The 23,703-nt window shown below is 43.1% G+C and overlaps 1 protein-coding gene across 6 annotated transcripts in view; it reads left to right on the forward strand.

Moving 5' to 3' along the window:
* Window positions 1-23,703, forward strand: part of KIF21B (kinesin family member 21B) — a 400,290-nt gene that overhangs the window by 123,146 nt on the left and 253,441 nt on the right. For all 6 annotated transcript variants that reach the window (XM_089654112.1, XM_089654107.1, XM_089654109.1 and 3 more), the window contains exons 5-6: window positions 20,364-20,495; window positions 21,343-21,480. In XM_089654112.1, the coding sequence (XP_089510238.1) occupies window positions 20,364-20,495; window positions 21,343-21,480 (270 nt within the window). The remainder of the gene's footprint in view (window positions 1-20,363; window positions 20,496-21,342; window positions 21,481-23,703) is intronic.

A 23,703-nucleotide genomic window follows, 5' to 3' on the forward strand; every position in this document is an offset into this window, starting at 1 on the left:
ATGGTTTGGGGCTGCTTTGCTGCCTCAGGGCCTGGACAGATTGTTGTCATTGATGGGAAAATGAATTCCAGAGTTTATCAAGACATTTTGCAGGAAATCGTACGACCATCTGTCCGGCAACTGAAGCTCCGCAGAGGATGGGTGATGCAACAGGACAATGACCCAAAAGCATACAAGTAATTCAACAAAACAATGGCTGCAACAGCACAGAATACGCCTTCTGGAGCGGCCCAGTCAGAGTCCTGACCTCAACCCGATTGAAATGCTGTGGCATGACCTTAAGAGAGCGATTCATACCAGACATCCCAAGAATATTGCTACACTGAAACAGTTTTGTGAAGAGGAGTGGTCCAAAATTACTCCAAATCGTTGTGCAGATCTGATCTGCAACTACAGGAAACGTTTAGTTGAGGTTATTGCTGCCAAAGGAGGGTCAACCAGTTATTAAGTCCAAAGGTTCACATACTTTTTCCTCCCTGCACTGTGAATGTTTATATGTTATGTGCAATTAAACCATGGCAACATCTAATGTTTGTGTAATATTATTTTCAGCAGACTGTGTTCTTCTATTGTTGTGACTTAGATGATGTTCAGAGCACATTTTATGCCCAATTCATGCAAAACTCTACGTAATCCCAAGGGGTTCACATACTTTTCTTCTAACTGTACATGGGAGATCAAGCATGGGATGCAGAGGAAAACGGGACACAGCGCGGATTGCGGATCACAGGTAACAGGTAGCAGAGGCTTATGGGAACACCAAGGCCCTGCTTGCAGGCCTGGTTACTGTTTAAATACACCTCCTGCAATCAGCCTCAGGTGATGACTTGATTGCAGGAGGTGAGATCCTGGCTGCTGAAAAGGCACCTGCTGGTATGTCCCGGTACTGCAACCAGCGATGAGTCCTTTCCTGACAGTACCCCCCCCTTTAAGGACCGGCCTCAGGACACTCCAAACAGTCCTTAATGGGCAAAATGTTCCACTGCCCGGGTCAGGTAACTGGCTGGATATCCCACTGCCGGAGTCAAGTGCCTGGCTGGGTTTCCTGCTGGTAGACTTATCTTTATGCAGCCGAACACAGGAAGGCAGGTTGCTGGGCACAGGATCTCCAGAGGCAGGCTGGGAATCAGGTATTGGCCAGTTTAGCTGGACAGTAAGCACTGGGTCATCAAGCTGGGCAGCGGACAGAGGCACATCAAGCTGGGCAGCGGGCAGAGGCATATCAAGCTGGGCAGCAGGCAGAGGCACATCAGGCAGAGGCACATCAAGCTGGGCAGCGGGCAGAGGCACAACAAGCTGGGCAGTGGGCAGAGGCACATTGGGCAGAGGCACATCAAGCTGGGCAGCGGGCAGAGGCACATCAGGCTGGGCAGCTGGCAGAGGCACATCAGGCTGGGCAGCAGGCAGAGGCACATCAGGCTAGGCAGCAGGCAGAGGCACATCAAGCTGGGCAGCGGGCACATCAAGCTGGGCAGCAGGCAGAGGCACATCAAGCTGGGAAGCGGGCAGAGGCACATCAGGCTGGGCAGCGGGCAGAGGCACATCAGGCTGGGCAGCGGGCAGAGGCACATCAGGCTGGGCAGCAGATACAGGCACATCAAGCCAGACATTGAATATCGGGTCGGCAGGATGAGCCAAAGGCACCGGGTCAGCAGACCGGGCCACAGGCACCGGGTCATCAAACCGGACAGCGGGCACCAGTTCATCAGGCTGGGTACCAGGCAACGGATTAACAGTCACCTGGTCATCAGGCTGAGCAACAGGCACCGGATCATCAGGCTGGATAGCAGGCATCGGGTCATTAGTCTGAATAACTGGCATCGGCTCATCAGGCGGAGTAGCGGGTGCAGGATTATTAGGCTGAATTACAGTCAGCGGGTCATCAGGCCGAATGGCAGGTATCAGTTTCTCAGGCTAAATAACAGGCATCGGGTCATTAGGCTGGATAGCGGGAACCGGGTCATCAGGCTGGATAGTGGGCACCGGGTCATCAGGCTGGATAGCGGGCATCGGTTCATCAGACAGAGTAGCAGGCGCAGGATCATTAGGCTGGATAACGGGAAGCCGATCATTAGGCTGGATAACGGGCAGCGGGTCATCAGGCTGAATGGCAGGTATCGGTTCCTCAGGCTGAATAATGGGCACCGGGGCATCAGGCTGGATAGCGGGCACCGGGTCATTAGGCTGGATAGCGGGCACCGGGTCATCAGGCGGAGTAGCGGGTGCTGGATCATTAGGCTGGATAATGGGCAGCGGGTCATCAGGCCGAATGGCAGGTATCGGTTCCTCAGGCTGAATAGCGGGTGCCGGGTCATTAGGCTGGATAGCGGGCATCAGGTCATCAGGCAGAGCAGCAGGCGCAGGATCATTAGGCTGGATAACGGGCAGCGGGTCATCAGGCCGAATGGCAGGTATTGGTTCATCAGGTTGGATAGCGGGTGCCGGGTCATCAGGCTGGACAGCGGGCGCCGGGTCTGGATCTCGGAGGACATGCCTTCCGATCAAGAAGGCAAACCATACAGATTTTCATAGAAAGAACTGAGTATATAATTAATGTCTTTCGGAAGATGCGTAAATTGACCGTCAGGACGTTTCAGTTTTGTAAGAGAAGCAATGCTATTTCTGGCATGCAACGCCCTGGAAAGCATTTATTAGCCTCGACATAAAACAGTTTGCGCATCCTATCCCTGATAGCCATAGTCCTTTGGTCCAAGAGTTCCAATAGTCGAAGTCTAGCGTTTGAAAGCTCAAGCATAGTAGAAGGACATTGAGTCAGTTTATGAGATTTTTATAGAGTGGAAATGTGAGTCGAGAGATCTGCTATTTGGGCCAAACGATCTTTTTTAAGCCTAGAGCCATGTTTAGCCATTTGGCGGCTGCAAAAATGCATTACCTTTCCGGGGTGTACGCCATTTGGCATCCTCCCGCACATGTGCAGTTCGCGCGGTTGCAGAGTCGCGCAGCGGCGCGATCTGTCACCGGCCGTATACCTCAGACCCGGCAGATGACAGATCTGAGTACCGGCCCCTGTTGCCGGTACCATGTGACCTGCTGTGACCAATCACAGCAGGTCACATGACAGTTGTATACAATGGATGGCTTCATTCATGCCATCCATTGTATACTAGTGTCTAGCTGTGAATAGTCACAGCTAAGCACATGCACATCAATCACAGCTAAGCACAAAAAAAAAAAAAAAAAAAAAAAAACCTGAATGAATCGATTTCATTCAGGTAAATGCTTGCTTATAGCAAAGTAATACTTTGCTATAAGCAAATTGTGTAAAAAAAAAAAAAAAAAATACTGATCACCTCCCCAAAGTAGTACAATGTTACTATGGTAACATTGTACTACTTTGGTCATAGTAAAATATGAAAAAAAATTCTTAAAAAAAAAAAATATATATATATATATATATATATATATATATATATACATATTTTTTTTCATACTGTCACCAGTCAGTGTCCCTGTTCGCCGCCATGCCAGTTATATGATGATGCTGTACTGCACTGGTGACAGTATGTAAAAACAAAAATAGTGAAAATAATTTTTTTAATTTTTTCATTTTCTGAAAAATGATGACAAAAAAAAATACAACTTCAAAAAACTCACCATGCCTCTTATGAAGTACGTCGGACTGTCTACTTTACAAAAAGGGGTCATTTAGGGGATATCTGTACTGTTCAGACATTCTTGGACCTCAAGAAATTAGATTGCCTGTCAGTACTTCAGGATTGATCAATTTCCAGATACCATAGTTTGTGAACTCGGGGTTATTTTCACCAAAGACATGTAGCAGAATTCATCTTGGCCTAAATTTATGAAGAACAATTATTTATTTGTAAACTTTTATAACAGAAACAAAGAAAAACATGTTTTTTTTTCACAATTTTTGGTCTTTTTTTGTTAATTTAGCAAAAAATAAAAACCCCGCAGTGATTAAATACCACCAAAAGAAAGCTCTAGTTGTGTGAAGAAAATGATAAAATTTTAGTTTGGGTACAATGTTGTATGACGGCGCAATTGTCATTCAAAGTGTGACAGCGCTGAAACCTGAAAAATGGCCTGGGCAGGAAGGTGTAAAATTGCCCGGTATTGAATTGGTTAATGAAGATACCTCGAACCACACATCTGAATGCTTCCCAGTACATAGGAACGGGGGTATCATCATTTTGGTGGTCAATAATAAAGTTGTCTATGGTTTGCCCAATGTCACTGGAGCATATAGATCATCTTGGAGAAGCGAAGCAGTCCACTCTTGTGTCCACAGATCTGGTAGGAACAGGGGCGGACTGACCATTTGGAAACTTGGGCACTGCCCGAGGGCCAGGGGTTAGTAGGGGGCCCCATGAGATGCCCCTGGTACCTTTTTCATAGGCTTTTTTGAGTTTGGGCAAGGACACAGGGGCCCCATGATCCCCTATTGCCCGGGGGCCCCATGAGTTGTCAGTCCGCCCCTGGGTAGGGAAAGGGACAAGTATACTGGTGCTTGTTCAGACCAAAGAATATTGCCAATACTACTCTGCGGGAGGAAGGTTAAGGAAAAATTACTCACTAAAAAAATATAAATCCGTGAATAGGACCTGTGAGCTGTCGAATAGTATGAGTAATCTCTATCTGTTGGATGGGAAAGTCTCCACACATCCATCAGGTTATTTTGCTGGAGAAATTTGTTCAGTTGAGACATGAGTAGGAGATAGAACCTCAACCCGCAGAGTGATCAGCAGAGGGATTCAGTACACAATTAAAATCCCCTGCTAAAAGAATAATACCTTCAGCGAAGTTCAATAATTTGTGACCTCCCAGTAATTTATCAACCCGGTCCACCACATGCTGAACCCTGGCACCAGGGAGAAAGCAAACCATTCAGTTGAGGTGATCCTGGCGACAAATTATTCTATCAGTCCTTCTGATTATAGAATCCCCTACCACCACTAACTGTCTAGGCTTCCTGCACTACCCTTACTACCCCTCCCAGATGGTCTGCCCTCCTGGCTGTTAGGGATAGCAGTGATATCCAGGGCTGCCACCCCTGAGCTTGACACCCCCACATCTTCACCCAACTTGGCAAATCTGTTTGGGTGCTCAAACCCAGGGCTTGCCTTCCTTTTTTGTGAGCCCCTACCACTCCCTCTGGTTACAATAACTCATCTTTCTACCTGATAATCCAGATTAGCTCCTCCACCCCCCACATCAATCCCATTAGCTACCTGCGCAGGGAGTAGAAGACACCTTTCAAGGTTGTCGGTTCTGCCCAGTGTTGCAACTTTCTCCTCCAGATTTCTTCCAGAAGAGCAACCCGCGTCGCATCTGTCACAGCGGTATCCATCCTGGAGCTGTTGCTCCATTGTTGCATACATGCGGAACACTATACACTGCATTAAACCTTCAACCTCGCTAGTGCACTCATATCCCAGTTATGAGGGATATCCCTTAATTAGCAGACTGAAGGAAGGAAAGAAGAAATAAAATACTATTTAAAATGTAATCCATGATTTCCTCCAAACTCCACTCCATATCACTCCCAAAGTCAGGGTCATGTGACAGCCTCCTGTACAACAGCCCCAAGCCACCTTAGCCAAAACCTTCCATCGGGCTGTCATCTGCTGTCCAAGGGCACACTTGGGCTACATATCAGCGGAGGGCTCTGTATCTCTTGTCCAGCCGCACCTACGCTTGGACCAGCCTGCTTAACTCAGCTGTCTACTCCTTGTGTGGTTGTTCCACCAATAACAGCACCCGCACTTCGTATTGCAACCAGCACTTTTTCTGGATGCTGCTTGTGGTCTTGCGCTTCCTTCCAGAGTTGCCAGTGAATTAAATCATACCATCCCAGCAGGACCTTCTCTGGCACTGGTCCCCTGTGCTGCATCTGAATCTCTTGGGGCCTCTTTCCGAATTCCTCTTTCATGGTGGCAGGTATCAGTTCCTCTCCTCTTCTTCTTCAGCTTAAGGCACTGAAACATGGCACTGTCACTTGCAGCAGCTATTAAGATTTCAGATGGGCTTCAGGTTGATCAATCATACTCTGCTCACTAAATTCTCCATTAGCTATTTATAATAAAACCAAAACCTTTGAAATAGCCTGTTTCTAAAGCATACTCTAGGATGTATCTCTGGGTAATACCTTTTTATGTCAGTACCGAAGGCAGCTGAGTTAGAGAGGTTAGGACCAAGTCTAGAATTTACTTATTCTATCACCTGCTCCTATACAGCACACCTGTGGGCATTTGTTTGCAAAATTCAGCAAGACAGCTGTAGATGGAAGGGGGTGCAGGAGTTGCTGAGGAGTCAGAAGGCTATAGTTCAGGGAACATATCATCTCTCTTTTCTCTTGTTTAGTGGTATATACATTTAAATTGTAACTCAGCATATAAAGTAGACTACATATTGCCCCTAATAGTATATTCTAATGCCAGTTTTTACTAAAATATCCACATATCCTTGTTATAAACAAGGGATGGAACTTTACAAAGGGCGTCATCAAATGTGTCACTAAGCAGCATGATGTCTAGATCTTGCCTTGATAATAGTAGCTTTATAGCACAGAAAGTCAAAATATACTATTATATCTCTAAGACATGACCTATGAATCCCAGCAGGGTGGCATTTCCTCAGTTCCTTAAGCCGAGACTTGGTGCTTTTCCTCTTCTGTTCCGTACAGACAAATGTGCTTTTTTTCGAAAACCTTAGTGCTTTACAAAAAATAGGGGTCAATAATTACAGATAAAGGATACACACTTAGCACATGTTTGTACCACCTCAGTGAAGACGGAGTGCTGAGATGTTTTATAGTGCCCTTGCTTGTGATACAAGAGCATGATTTCTGGTCTGAAAGACCCAAACTACTAGATACATTTAATTCCCAAAAACTCATAAGCTGACAAAGCTGTATGAAGCTGACAAATTGGGTCTGATTTACTAATGAGCATTTCCGTGGGCTAACGTCTACTTTTCAATAGCGACCGTCTACTTTTAGACAGCAAAGATATTTACTAAAGAAAGCGTCAACAAGTAGACGCGAAATCGAATTTACTAACCAGGCACAATCCAGGAATCAGTCTAAGAAAGCAGACTTGCTAAGAAGCACGTCTAACACAACGACAAATTACTGCAGAGACATGTTCACATTGAAATTTGCTTTCACAAATATCGGGGCTTCACTTTAAACAATATCCTATATTTCAAAAAAATTTTTAAATGTGTAAAAAATATTTTTTCAAAGGAATTCATGACAGTCAAGAACTAGACGCTTTTCCAGCGTCTATGCATGGATATAAATACGCATGTGCAGAACACATTTTAACCGTGTGCCATGGGCGCTTTCTTCTTAGACGCTGTTTAATAGTAAATCTCAGTGTGGAGTCCTCTGACAGACAGCACTACTGTGTTTAACAAACAGCACTATTTGTAGCTAGGCATATCTTTATGTATTCTAATTTGATTTCCTTAGTTCTATTGATTCTGTTTTTGTTTCTTATCCTTTATAATTATTTCTGTAATGGTTTTACATATTTCGAAGGTCTAGATAATATATATTTTGACAGCTGAATCTAAAAATAAAGGTCGGCAATTAAAAAAAATAAATAAAAAATGGCGTGGGTTCCCTCCTGCCATCCATACCAAGCTCTTCGGGTCTGGTATGGATCTTAAGGGGTAACCCCATGCCAAAATAAAAAAAAATGGCGTGGGGTCCCCCCCAAAATCCATACCAGACCCTTATCCTAGCATGCAGTCTGGCAGGTCAGGAAAGGGGGGGGGGGGGATGAGCCCCCTGCCCCAAAGCACCCCCCCATATTGAGGGCATGTGGCCTGGTATGGTTCAGGAGGAGGGGACGCTCACTCGCCCCCCCCCCCCTTTCCTGACCTTCCGGGCTGCATGCTCGGATAAGGGTCTGGTATGGATTTTGGTAAGACCCCACCCCATTATTTTTTAATTTTGGCGTGGAAGTTCCCCTCTAAATCCATACCAGACTCCAAGGGCTTGGTATGGATGGGAGGGGGGACCCCACGCCTTTTTTATTTATTATGGTGCCGGTTTTTAAATGTAATTCTCGCTTTTATTTTCTTCACTATAGCTCAGAAATTCAGCTGTCACTTCCCCCAGCTAAAAGAGAAAGTTTTCTTTGAGTTTATATCCCTAAAGGATACAATGTTTACTTTTAGTTTATTAAAAGATACAAAATTTTCTGCAACTTCAGGGTAAGTGATAGATAAACTTGTGAACTACAGTGAAGAAAAAAAAAGGCTGCCATTTGCATTTAAAAATCAGCGCCGACACTTTGTATTGCAAAATAAATTATTACCAATTGTGTAAGTCACACAATTTCAAAATCAGATTGGATGTGAATGGAGCCTATAGTGGACAATAGGGTGCAACTTGGCCTACAAATCGCATGCCAAATTGCACCTGATGTGACTGGGGGCCACCCCAGTCACATCAAAGTGGATTTTGACTTATGCAGGCCATAGATGGGTCATTTATCGGCCAAATTTTCCTCCGCACGAAAAATCGGCCGATATTCACGTCATTAGTGGGGCCAGCCCGTCAGTCGTTTTTCGCGGATCTTCACATTTATTTTTATCGATCATGCTGAACATTGGTGGCTGCATCAGCAACGGGGCCAACTGATTTTTCGTTTATCTATGGCCATCCGTCTATGGCCTGCCTTACAGTGAAGTCGTATGATTTCAAAGTCGGGGGACATGTTGATTTAAAGTGCGATTTGCAAGACATCTGATACAGATCTCTCTGCAAATCGTATGAAAAGTAGTGTATTCATTACTTTAGAAATTGTTACGACTCCAACCAAGTTTTAACCACACCAATATGAATGCTCTAATAGCGGTCACATTGAGTGCGACTTGGCATGTGATTTGCAAGACATGCGACTTGTAAATCGTATGCCAAGTCGCACCCTATTGTCTGCTATTAGAGCGGTCACATGGGTGCGTTTCCGACACTGATTTCTAAAGTAGTACATGCACTACTTTTGTGGCGATTTGCAAGATATCTGTGTCAGATTTCTTGCAAATCGCTAGGAAATCGGCATCTTCACTGTAAGTCACACAATTTCTAAATCGCCTTTGATGTGCCCGGGGTGTAAGGCCTTTTATGTTTGATTTCCTGAGTGTTTTTCCAATTTATGGGAAATCCCGCATACTAGCAAAAATGAATTGACATTTTCACTATTGCATGCCAGATGTGGTGATGTGACTGCCTTAACTCATGCGATAATCTGGAGTGAATTGTGCCCATAGTGCCAATAAATATTGCCCTGGGGTTCCCCTTCACATCCCTGTTCAATGTTCTATTGCATGCTGCACAGGTACACTTCACTTTGGCTTTCTTTCTGACTCTGATTTGTGGGGCCTGTATACCAAGGGTTAATGCAGGTGGGAAGAGGATTCATCAGGTGCAAACACTTTCTCTGACCAAATGAATGACAGTGGTGGGTGTGGTCTATGTTATATAAAGAGTTGCAGTAGTAGGTGATTTAGCCTTGTAATAGGCCAGGTTATTTTCAGCGAGTCCTTGCCTGTGGTGGTTTGGGGAGAAAGAGATTTTGTGGTGAATTGCCCCAGACCACACTCACGCTGTGTTTTGATGTGGGCTGTAAATGTTTTGCATTTTTTTCCTTCTGAGGTGTGTTTGTGTGTTATTGTACAATGATTGTGTGTTTATTATCTTTGCATTGTAATCCTAACACATGTCAATTGCTCTGCTCTTCCAAATCTGCACTAGTTTGCCGGCTTATTTAGACTGAAATGCAGTTTTTGGACAAACCTGATGAGAAATGTATGTGTGGGGGATTTGGAGAGGTGGGAGACGTTTTAATTTGGCACGTATGTATTTTTATATTGATATTTTGATCCACAGCCTGTTTTTTGGATAAGCCTACTAAGTGATTCATATTAACCGTTTGTTTCCTGCTGTAACCTGTGAAAGCACAGTTCATTAGAAGTATAATCTTTTAGATTGTAAGCTCTTATGAGCAGGACCGTTCTATTTTAGCAACATCAACCCTGCTTTTTTTTCCCACCAAGAAATTGACTACCTACTTGTTGCTGCTGTCCAAATAAATGTGGAATATGTATTTGATCAATAAACGTTTGGACTATGTTATTTTTTGGGGGGGTTATTTCATGTTCAATTTCAATATACTAGCACCCCTAACACTTATTTTGTGAGCTATATAATATGCCCAAATCTAGCTTGTTAGAGTGCACATATGCAAGTGTGTCCAAACTAACAAACCAAAAGCCCCCAATTGCACCACAAGACAATGTTATGTACCAATGAATAGGTCGTGTTCAATGTGCAGCTAGCTATTCTTTTTCTACAATCCTCTTAACAGTAATAAATTAGGCCCCCAATTTATGTTGACTTTGGGCCTTTACTGGTAAACATATATTCACCAATGTCAAATACACAATAGAGCAGCAAACATATATTCGCCAATGCCAAACACACAATAGAGCTGCAAACATATATTCGCCAATGCCAAATACACAATAGAGCTGCAAACATATATTCACCAATGTCATATACACAGTAGAGCTGCAAATATATATTCACCAATGCTAAATCCACAATAGAACTGCAAACATATATTTGTGAATGTCATTTACACAATGGAGCCGCATGGAAAATTGCTATGGTGCACAAATAAACACCAAGATGGCTGTTGGAGGAGGCGCTAGAGCAGCTGTCATACCGGAAATACGTCATCACGTTTGCGGAAGGACGTTTGCACACACCTGTAAGTGGTAGTGGGGAGTGTTAGTGGATGGGAGTGTAGTTAGGAGAGTTTAGTGGTAATTTGCAAATCTATTTTTTGACTTGTGAATTGTTCTTTTGTGGAATTCCAGACCACATCTGGACATGGTGAGATCGCTGTTCTCGACGAAGGAGCTGATCCTCATTTGCAGGGGAAACATTACTAATAATTGTTGTATTTTCAGTTGAAAACATGTCCAATTTCTAGATACATTGAGGTACATAGCAGAGGTACAAGGTATTCCATAGAAGAAGTTATTGTTCTTCCTAACTATACAGGTGGCACAGACACAAGCATACACCCAGGGCCACTGTTAGATGTCACGGGGCCCCGTACAGCATACCTGACAGCCCCCCACTGCCAGAGAAAATATCCAAATTATATTTATGATAAAAATACACTATAAACATTATTAATGGACACAATCCCAACCATATTCCTGTGAAATCTAAATGATAAAACTGTACTGAGTTCATAAATAAAGCTGTGTGTGTAATTGAGGTCTTGGGGCTTATTCACATGGGTGCTGTGGCCTGTAGAGTGTGAAGCAGTGGTTTGTTTTTGTGGCTGTTGCCATTTGCAGGCATCCTATGTTACACTATGGAAATGCTGAAGGTCCTAATTTGATAAGCATATGGGTGCAGGTGTACAACTCTGAACACAGACAGCATTCAGGGCCACTTCCCCACGCCTTCACACCTGTGAGATTAAAACCTGTGTTCATACTGCTGCTGTGTCCACATAGTGTAACAGGTGTCTCCAGCCACATGAACAACCCCTCATTCATGCTGTACAGGCCAGAGGACCTGTGTGAATGTGGCATGTTTTACTTTTTTTTACTCAGCTCATTAGTTTCAATGGACTGCCTAATGTGTGGGAACATGCAAAAGTACTGCAGGCATATTATTTTAAAAGTGTGTTGCACCTAACCGCACAGTAGTGTGGTGCCAAGCGTTTTGGTGGCTGTGAATGCGTCTGTGTTTACTAGACGTGTGGAGATGCAATTAAGTTTTCATCATGGTACCTGTGCACATCTGCAGAGGGCATTGCATTTCTTTGCTGTGCAGGAAAATGCGTGCTCTTGCATGTGTTTCTGCACCACAAATAGTATGAACAAGTCACAGGGCCAGTTCACACTATAGAAACCCAGTCTAGATGTGTTCCAGATGCGTCTTTGCATGCACTTTTTTGATGCATGTTTAGCGTGTTCCAGTGCATTGTGGATGCGTTTTTGACGTGTTCCAGTGCATTGTGGATGCGTTTTTGATGTGTTCCAGTGCATTTTGGATGCGTTTTTGACGTGTTCCAGTGCATTTTTTATGCATTCCAGTTAATTTTTTCCCCTCTCTTTTTCTTCAATTTAATTAGGGACATGTGCGTTTTAGTGCGTTCCAGGGTGTTTTACCATATCCAAGTACAGTTCTATGCATAAACAATGCAGCCTGTTCGACTTTTTTGGCAGCACCTGCAACGCATTGGAACTGCAAGCGCTGATGTGAACTACGACATTGACAACCATATAACCTTCTTTCTGTGCGTTTTGGATGCAAAAAAGCAACTGAAACACATGTAGTGTGAACTGGCCTTAAAGGTTATTATAGGTAAGGGAACTGGAGTGACCAGGAATTGTGAATTCAATCAGACTAGTGGTGAGATACAAGCAGGAATCGTATAATAATGCCAGATCTGAGATGGAGGTGATAGGAAATGAGACACATTAACTTGATTAGTAAATAAATAGTTAAATAAAAAGAGTGGGGCGGTAATACATAGATTTGCAGATGGAACAGGTGATGACAGGAGAGGTGGGGGAGGGGGTCAAGTTGTATAAGGAGAGAGGTTTAAGGGCTCGTTCACACTTGACTTTATTTCTAACTCTTGCCAAACAGCCCTATAGCGTTTGACAGGCATTTGGGAAGCGGTTTTAACCCTCCTCAAATGCTCCCCAAAGCCCTATGCACGGTTTTGAGGCATTTGATAGGTGTTTGCCAAGTGTTTAAACTGCACCACAAATGCCTGTAATGAAGTTAAATGGTATTAACGCTCCGCAAACGCCTCGCAACCGCATCACAACTGCACCGCAAACGCCTGCCAGGCGTTTGAGGAGCAGCACCATAGACTTGAATGGGAGGCTTCAACTCCTCCTGACTGGACATGAGGCGCCAGTTTTGCCGTGACGCCACGTTAACACTTCAGTGTGAACAGCACTGTGTGCTGCCATGTGCAGAGTTTTTATAGGCATTTGAGAAGCGGTAAAAACGCTTCCCACACGCCTGTCTGACGCCTGCTGACAAAGCTAGTGCGAACATAGCCTAAGAGAAGAGAAACAAAGTTGTAATGAAATATAAACAGAAGGAAATTTGACAACTTCAAACTTGTCAGAAGAACAGGATGCAGGTAAGATTCACTCCCATTGATTGATCAATATTCCTAGCACTGACAGAATCCTGGAAATTGATCTCCATATTTTGGGCAGACACAAATGTCAAGGAGCTTACAATCTAAGGCCAGAAACTCAGATATATACTAGGCGCAATTAACCTAACAGCATGTCTTTGGAGTGTTGGCAGAAGCACACCCGTGCAGAGAAAGCATGCAAATTCCAGATAGGTCACCCATGACAGGGATTAGAACCCATCATCTAAGTGTTGTAAGTCCTGAGTACTAACCACTAAGCCACTGTAGGAAACAGAGTTTGAGCTGTAATGTAGAATAGTTACATGATTAAAGAGAAGGAAAATATATCATATTGGGAAATTGGAACTAGACATTCAAATTATTTGAGATAAAAGTGTGAAAATGTTTGACATTTGAAAATAGAATGTATGACATTCATTAGGAAATGCATTAGTTGGCCGATCATTTTTGGAGAAACCGCAAAAAAAAAAAAAAATATATACATATATAATATAGGTGTGCTTTTTATTTTAAATTATAAGTATTCTCATATGCAAACAAAAAAACGCCAAAAGGACTAAGCCCACAGTTGTGCGCCACCTAGCGAACATATCCGGTATTGCATCTAGAAATGTGCCTGATGCGATTCCGGATTTACTAACAGGAAAAGAGTCTACAAAGTAGACTCTTTTCAATGATCTTGCTAGACGCCTTTCTAATGACTGACAGGTCTAGATTGATTGAATTGAGTCTCCCTGAATGTTCAGCGTCTGCTGATACTCAATTCTTAGTAAATCAGGGCCATTCTGTCTACCCTGATGTTTGCATTCCTGTGCAACACAGCTTCAGTGCATCTCAGTGATGTACAGTACCTGTTTCTCATTTTGCTGCATCTATACTGTAGTTATCAAACAAACACTATATTGCCAAAAGTATTGGGATGAATGCCTTGACACTTCATGATACATATGAACTTTAATGGGATCCCAGTCTTAGTCCGTAGGGTTCAATATTGAGTTGGCCCACCCTTTGCAGCTATAACAGCTTCAACGCTTCTGGGAAGGCTGTCCACAAGGTTTAGGAGAGTGTCTATGGGAATGTTTGACCATTCTTCCAGAAGTGCATTTGTGAGGTCAAGCATTGATGTTGGACGAGAATGCCTGGCTCGCAGTCTCCGATCTAATTCATCCCAAAGGTGTTCTTTCGGGTGGAGGTCAAGACAGGCAGGCCAATCAAGTTCCCAAACTCCAAATCACTCCAAACTCGCTCAACCATGTCTTCATGGACCTTGTTTTGTGCACTGGTGCACAGTCATGTTGGAACAGGAAGGGGCCATCCCCAAACTGTTCCCACAAGTTGGGAGCATAAAATTGTCCTAAATGTCTTGGAGTGCTGATGCCTTAAGGGTTCCCTTCACTGGAACTAAGGAGTCAAGTCCAACCCCTGAAAAACATCCCAACACCATAATCCCCCCTCCACCAAACTTTGCACATGGCACAATAAAGTCAGGGAAGTACCATTCTCCTGGCAACCGCCAAACCCAGACACATCCATTGGATTGCCAGACAGAGAAGCATGATTCGTCACTCCGGAGACCACGGCTCCACTGCTCTAGCGTCCAGTGGTGGCGTGCTTTACGCCACTGCATCCAACGCTTTGCATTGCACTTGGTGATGTAAGGATTGGATGCAGCTGCTCAGCCATGGAAACCCATTCCATGAAGCTCTCTATACACTGTTGTGCTAATCTGAAGGTCACATGAAGTTTGGAGGTCTTTAGCTATTGACTCTGCAGACAGATGGAGACTTCTGTGCGCTTCAGCATGTACTGACACCGCTTTGTCATTTTACATGGCCTACCACTTCGTGGCTGAGTTGCTGTTGTTCCCAGTTGCTTCCACTTTGTTATAATACCATTAACAAAAATAAATGCAAAATATATGGCGAGCGCTGAAATCTAAAAGCCGCTAGTACAAAGGGTAAAGGCAACAAATCCCATAAAACATATATAATAAATTGCAGTGCTAAACATTAAATGTCATCATTAAGTGTAAGATTGACAATATAAACACCTGGACAAAGTAGCCAATAAAGTCCACATGACATTAAATTTACAGGCATTGATATTCTAAACCCCCATTGGAATGGTGCAATAAGTGAAGAGCGGTATCCCAACTTGCGACCAAGTGGATATATGAAATGGGCTCTTTGATCCCTATGGGCCTTAATGTTGATACTGACATCAATTGCTTTATTGATAATAGTTGATTTGGATTTGTTCAGGCGTTATTTAGGCATTGGCATGTATTTGTCTGTTTTATTACATACTGTGATTTGTTTTATTTTATTTAAATTGTCTGTTTTTTTTAATTTGATGCATATTTCCCTTATTTGGGATTTTTTGGGATTATTTTCCCATATAACATTAGTATTGATCCATTTTCCCTAGTTTTATTTTTTGCTGACCGATATCTCTTTAAATGTACATTTACCTGTTTTATTTTTGATCAGACATTCCCCTTTTTATCTTCTGATGTCACTTAATACGGACATCTGGTATTTTTGCTTCCTTTTCCTCACATCCACTAAATTGGTGTAGGTTACGCTGACATTAATTTTTTCCTTCATATATCTTTTATATTTATTATTATTCATTTGGACATCATCGATGTTTGTTAGTTTTTATTATATTATTCATTTGGACATCATCGATGTTTGTTAGTTTTTACCCCATGGAAATATGGCTCCTGTAGTGTGAACACACATACTGAGCACTTCCTTGCCTGTGTGCTTCAACAAAATGGTGCCTACTAATTAACTGCGTGCCTTGCAGGCTATTTAAATGGAGTCTGTGCATGACATCAGCAATGGGTGTACCCCTGAGGACATGCATGCGCACGAAACGCGTTGGGTGGAGCCTTACGTGCTGATGTCACGCTGCTGTGTCCGCAACTTGGAGTGGCGGCCATCTTGGTATGTGTTTGTAACACATGTTATCTATCTTTCCACGTGGATTGTTTTTATACTCCTTTTAAATAAATACTACAATATATATCGAACCCTGGGCTCCTGTGGTGAGCTTTTCTCTTTAGGAGGATTCCCCCTCTTTTGGTCTGAAGTTATACTAGTATTTATTGAAGAAGTCCGGTCTGCACATATGGATCCTCGAGATTTTCATCTATGTGATCAGCATAAATGCTACTTTACCAGTAGCTTTCTGGTGAGTGCACAGCCATTAGAGGTGGTGGATTCCTTCACTAGATTAAGAGCACTTTTTGGGAAATTCAACACAGGTATTGCTGTGCCTTGTAGTACCACGGACACTTCCTTCATTCGTCTTTTTACACTTTATGTTATTATTGGATGGGCATATACGTATCACTATATTACTGTTTGCACACTTTATTGGCTACTTTGTCCAGGTGTTTATATTGTCAATCTTACACTTAATGATGACATTTAATGTTTAGCGCTGCACTTTATTATAAATACCACTAACAGTTGACGATGGAATATCTAGTAGCAAGGAAATGTCACGGATGGACTTATTGCACAGGTGGTAACCTAACATGGTACCACACTTGAGTTCAGTGAGCTCCTGAGAGCAACCTATTCTTTTACAAATGTTTTTAGAAGCAGTCTGTATGCCTAGGTGCTTGATTGTATACACCTATGGCCATGGAGGATGATTGGAACACCTGAATCCAATGATTTGGAGAGCTGGCCAAATACATTTGGCAATTTAGTGTATATGCCCTTGTTTAGCAGTAAGATATGCATTATTAATAGTAGGCATTACACAGGAAAATTACCATTAGAAGCAGGATACAAAATCCTTATTATAGAATGACTTGTTTTTTAGGTTTGTTTCACTCGGACTTCAGTTTGTATAGGAGCAGTGTTAATAGCAAGCTTCTATGAAACGTTCTGCAAACTTTTGACAAGCATTGGGCAAGCTTTGAGTAGCCTTCTCTAAGCTTTTAACTACTTGCCAACCGCAAATAGCCGAATGACGGCTACACTGCGGCTGGCCAGTTCTGGGAGGGCGTCATATGACGTCCTCCGAGAATGCGCTCTCCTGCACGCCCCCGGCGGTCGCCAATCACAGCGGCCTTTTACCACGTGATCAGCCATGTCCAATGACGCGCTGATCACTGGGAAATGCAATTGCCGGTTCTCGGCTGCACTTTCCTCATGCTGTCAGAGCGTGAGGAAAGTACTGCCGAGAACCGGCAGTTGTCAGAGCAGGGATCGGCACCGATCATCAGGGCACTGATGATCAGTGCCCTGATGATCGGTGCCCAGCAGTGCCACCCACCAGTTCTGCCCACCTGTGCCCAGCAGTGCACCCACCTGTGCCCAGCAGTGCCACCCAGCAGTGCCACACACCTGTGCCCAGAAGTGCCAGCTACCTGTGCCCAGCAGTGCCACCCACCTGTGCCCACCAGTGCCACCCACCACTGCCCATCAGTGCAGCCCAGCAGTGCTGCCAGTCAGTGCCCAGCAGTTGCACCAGTCAATGCCTAGCACTGCCATCAGTCAGTGCCCAGCAGTGATGCCAGTCAGTGCCACCTATCAGTGCGGTCTATCAGTACCCATCATCAGTGCCGCCTATCAGTAACGCCTATCAGTGCCGCCTATCCGTGACACTTCATTAGTGCTGCCTATCAGTGCCGCCTATCCGTGACACCTCATTAGTGCTGCCTATCAGTGCCCTTCAGTGCTGCCTATCAGTGCTGCCTATCAGTGCCCATCAGTGCTGCCTCATCAACGCACATCAGTGAAGGAGAATAATTACCTGTTTGCAAAATTTTATAATAGGAACAAAGAAACTTTTTTTTTTTTTTTCAAATTTTTTGCAATTTTTTTGTTTATAGTGCAAAAATTAAAGTGCCCAGCGGCGATTAAATACCACCAAAAGAAAGCTCTATTTGTGAGAAAAAATTATAAAAATTTCATATGGGTACAATCTTGCATGACCGCGCAATTGTCAATCAAAGTGCGACAGAGCTGAAAGCTGAAAATTGGCCTGGTAAAGAAGGGGGTATAAGTGCCCAGTAGGCAAGTAGTTAAAGCACCCTTCAGCTCCAGTGTTGAGAATTTTATACACATATCCTAATGGCTAGCTGGCTTTGTCAGGCTTTCACCAAACTTCAAATTGTGCTAAAACATGCTAGCAGCTTGTTTAAAGTGGCAGTCAGCACTCCCATTAGGACATGTGTTCAATATTTACAAACTGGAGCTGAAGGATGCTTTAAAAGTTTTAACAAAGCTTGCTGAAAGCTCTAAAAATGCTTAGTAAAAGCTTACTGTACACACTGCTCTTATACAAGCTGAAGCAAGCATGAAAAAGGCCTAACACTTTAACATATTTATATTATTTTGTCTTATTATCCTTCTTATATTTAAAGCTGAACTCAAGGAATATGAAAAAACTACCTGTGCAGGGGAGCTCCCCTGCAAGGAAAAAAAATAATAATTTTACGTACCTCATCCCTTGCTCCCCTGGCAACCAGTGCTCACCTCTTCTCTTCAATGCTGTGTCTTCTGGAAGAGCCCTTTTCATCTTCAATTACAATGCAGGACTGATGACCCTGCATTGTGAATGATGATACCACAGCTGCCACCACTATCTAGAGCAGGGTTTCTCATCCAGGGTTCTTCCAGAGGTTGCCAGGGGTTCCTTGAGCAATGAGCAATTTTTGCCTCTCAGGTAAGTTCCCACTGACACCATTGATCTTTTTAGCAATCTGTAAGGGGGTAATTCTTCCCAATGAACACAAGTGTAAGGAGCATTCTTACCTTTGACTATCACACTAATGTATCATTAATTGTAAATAAAGTCATTTTTAGCAGAGGTTCCCTGAGACCGGAAAGTTATGTCAAGGGTTCCTCTGCGTTAAAAAAGTTGAGATATAGAGCACCAAAAAGGACAGGCTGTGGGCAACCAATCACATGGAAGGAGAGGCCTGTGAGAGCAACTAATAAGATAAGTAAATGTGTTTTTTCCTGATACTCTATGCCAGGCCTTGAAATTTCCACTCACCTAATTATGGTGGGGGCCAGTGTGTGTCCCAGGGCCATCTTGCTGAGCAGGCTCAGAACTTGGGCTAGCTCTGTCACTCGCGCTGGGAGCCGTCAGACTGCTCAATAGTTGAGCAAAGTGAAAGCAAAGGAAGAAGTGCGTGCTGTGCTCTCTGCAGTACCTGGCTCTCTGAGTGAAGGTACCGTAGTACTGTACTGCAACTTTTTATAGGGCTGTGTGTGTGTGTACATATGTGTGTGTATGTACATATGTGTGTGTGTATGTACGTGTGTATGTATGTATGTGTATGTATGTACGTGTGTGTATGTACGTGTGTGTGTGTGTATGTATGTCCATGTGTGTGTCTGTACATGTGTCTGTTTATACGTTGTGTATATGTACATGTGTGTAAATGTTTCTGTGTGTGTGTACATGTGTCTGTATGTGTGTGTTTAAGCATACATGTTTGGCTGGTTTGGTCAGGTTTAGGATGATGTGGTTATTATGGATGTTAAGAGGATGGGGCATTTGAGGTATTGCTGGGTTGGATAAAAGGTAGGATATGCTTGGTAGAGTTATGGTTTGGTGAGTGAGAGATTATGGTTGTATGTGGTGCATGGCCCAAGTATGATGTAGTGCTTAGGGGGACATTGGAGGCCCTGATGTAATATGGGGGGACTCTGGGGACCCTGATATAATGTGGGGGGATTCTGGAGACCCTGATATAATGTGTGGGGACTCTGGAGACACTGATATAATGTGGGGGGACTCGGGGGACCTGGATGTAATGTGGGTAACATTTAACAGTGTCATTACATGAGATAATTTACAAGGGCATGTTTAGGGGCAGAATTAGGGGCGGCGTAGGGGATGGGTGGGGCAACTGGTGGCGAGCAACTCTTAAGGCCTGGCTAGTAGCTCAGGACTTGAAATTTTAAGCCCTGCTCTAGGTAAAAATGAGCAGTTAACCCAAACTGTGTGGAGGGATCCCCACTGCAGAGAAATATTTTTCTTTTCCCTGAAAATGTATCTTTAACTGATGTCTGATATTTTGTTCCAGATACAGAAGCATGCACACACATATACACATGCACACACACACACATGCACACAAATACATTTTTAGTAAAACAATATGCTCTGATAATATTTTTTCAGCTTTTACAGTTGCTAAAGGAAGGGGCCCTCTCCCGTACCACTGCCAGCACCCAAATGAACTCTCAGAGCTCCCGCTCTCATGCAATATTCTCTGTCCATGTACACCAAACACGAGTTTCTGAATCATGCCCAGTAAGTACTAAATTTGTTGTTTGTTTTTTTAATTTTTTTAGCTATTTAAAGTGGGTCTGCATGAATACCTTATTGGAAAGTTACAATATAAAACAGCAGTGTGATATTTAAAAAAAGCTGTACATTTTTAAATAAAAAGTTAATGTGCTCCAGTGAAGGCAAGAAGCTTTTCTTCTATTACTGCTCCCCAGGGATCAGACTGCAACATTGTAACTTTGTAATGAGTTACAAGGTGAGAGGCTGCAACACAGCCAAAAACTGAACAGGCACCAGGATTTATGTGATTGTGCCATCCCTGAGCCAGCATCATAGTCCAGGAAGTAGATGCTGTCTCGAGTCTAGATAATGCCTACACAAAAATGGTGCAGTTTCTCCAATGAGAATAGCAGATGAAGGTAATGTCACAGAGAGTAATGTAATCTCTTGTTAATCATTAATAAGTATGTTTGCACTTAACATAAAAAATCTATCTGATGCATCGCTGAAAACGTTTGACAGTGCTGAGAGAAACCTGTTGTTTACCGAACTTACAAGGTTTTAATTAGACAAAGAGAGCTGGAAATCAGCTGTTTGCTCTTTGCTCCATCTATACATCTCTCATAGTCTCGGAGAAGTCACATTTCAGGTTTTTTTTTTGGTTTTTTTTAGTAAAGGGTTCACTTCCCCAGGGGACAAAGTACATCTAGTTAGGCTTCCGCAGCATGTAGGTGAAGAGAAAATGTACTATATGTGCTTTATTCCCTGGGGAGAGAACACTGTAATAACAAAAGAAATTAGACTTCTTTATAGAATGAACTTTGCATGACCTTAAACCATTGTAGTTTTAATTTGAGCTAAATCTCTACAGGCAGAAGCACCTTCTTTGGAGTATGAAACCCTCACTGCAAAATTTCATTTTGTGGACTTAGCTGGCTCTGAGCGTTTGAAGAGGACAGGAGCAACTGGAGAGAGAGCAAGAGAGGGGATCTCCATCAACTGTGGCCTGGTAAAATTGACTGTACTGTTTATGGCTACAAGTTTGTAGAATATGGGAAATTTACTAGTTGATCAATAATAAGTCTCCAGCTACAGATAAAAAAATCTATGCTAACACTAGATTGCTTTATGTAGATAACCCCTCTTTATAACTTCTAATTTTATACCTCACATCATATGCATATGAAATTATTGTGTGAGAATTGCAGTGACCACATCTAACATTTTTGTAGCATCACATGATGTAATTTAGTGTGAGCTATAAAGAAAACCAATACATGCCAAAAGGTCAATTTCTCAGTGTAAGGACTGCTGTCCAGGTGCTGGCATAGGCTGTACCAGATCAACCAACACAGTAAGACGCAGGCTGAACTGAATCGACTGGCACTGGAAGACACATCGGGGTTTATTTACTAAAGCTGGAGAGTCCAAAATCAGACTCACTTCTGCATAGAAACCAATCAGCTTCCAGGTTCCATTGCCAAAGCTTCATTGAACAAGCTGAGGTTAGAAGCTGATTGGTTTCTATGCAGAAGGGAGTCTGATTTTGGACTCTCCAGCTTTAGTAAATAAACCCCATCGGGGTTTATTTACTAAAGCTGGAGAGTCCAAAATCAGACTCCCTTCTGCATAGAAACCAATCAGCTTCCAGGTTTCATTGCCAAAGCTTCATTGAACAAGCTGAGGTTAGAAGCTGATTGGTTTCTATGCAGAAAGGAGTCTGATTTTGGACTCTCCAGCTTTAGTAAATAAACCCCATCCTGTCTGCAGAGCAGACTATACAGAAATAAGTTGACCAGAAGCCAGTTAACAAACTTGTCTGTGGCTAGAAGGCAGACGGGTTGGTAAATAGAAGGTGATGACACAGGCCTGATTGTAGCTGGAGGCAGCTGACACAGGTTGAGCAAAATAATTTAACCGATTTCTCTATCAATGCTATCAAGCACAGGTTGATAGTACCCCTGTTGGGCTACTGTATTCTGATTGTTGTTACAATACCCAAAGATAATCTGAATCCGCTGTTTGGACGATAATCTGCCGTTTGGTTTCTTCCATTTTTCAATCAAGGGATGTTGGGGCACCCACTGAGCAATGTTCATCTAAAGTGAAAGGAAAAGAATAATCCACAATTTGGGGTTGACACGGAACAATAATAGAGGGGAAATCTCACAATGGGGACATTCTGATTGGGAGATTTTTGTCAAAAGATAGTTCTGGTGACAACCAGGAATGTGATAACTTTGGAGGTATTTTTTTCTCATCTTCTCACTTTCTGTTTTGGCTATGGAACAGAAAATGGAGGGAAATCTCCCCAATGGAACACAGATGTAAAAAAAAAAACAGGTGTTTTTACTCTCTGCTCTACTACTCTAGCCACAATATATAAAAGTTTTACCTTTAGCTCTACTTCAATACAATTCAGAAGCACATCTCAAATATACTAAACACTGTTATATACTAAATAATGTTATCTAAAGTGAAAGGAAAAGAAAAATCCAAAATTTGGGATTGACACAGAACAATAATAGAGGGCAAATCTTCCAATGGGGACATTAGTTCTGGTGACCCTGGTGACACCCTGGAATTTCCCCCACTTTGGAGGGATTTCCTCTCCCTTCCTGTTTTGGCTATGGAACAGGAAGTAAAGGGAAATCTCCACAATGAGATACAGATAGCACAAAAAGAAAAAAACTGACAGGGATTATAACCCTCCCTTACTCTATACAAAATTAAAAAATGTGTTTCCTTTAGTTCGGCTTTAATGGCTGAAAAAGAAAATAAGATTTTTGTATTTACAAATACATGTTTTCTTGAAGTTCATTGCAGGACAGAGCTCTTGCCCCTTATTGGCTCTTTGTGCCGTTGCTTACAAAACTGTCAAACAAAACATGCTTTAGAAGTTTTTTCTTTGTATTCCTGCAATTCAGCTAGGGATTACAGGATGCTAAATTTTTTTTATCTTCTGCAAAAACCTATGTAACTTTACAGTACATGGCTAAACTAAATCACCAACCCTTGGAGACAAACAGGATTGTTTATGACACGGACATATTAACCACTTCCCGACCGGCCGTTGTATATAAACGGCAGGACGGTGGCAGTGCAGGGTCAGGTGGCCGTTTATAAACGGCCTCCCCGCACCCTGCTTGTGCGCGCTCCCTGGGAGCGCGCAGCACCGCGATCCGGTGCCTGCTGTGTCCTCCAGACACAGTGAAACACCGATCGTCGGATG

The sequence above is a fragment of the Staurois parvus genome, unplaced genomic scaffold, assembly GCF_062004578.1.
Source record: "Staurois parvus isolate SC_StPar_1 unplaced genomic scaffold, SC_StPar_1.0 ptg000744l, whole genome shotgun sequence".
NCBI classification, from domain to species: Eukaryota; Metazoa; Chordata; class Amphibia; order Anura; family Ranidae; genus Staurois; species Staurois parvus.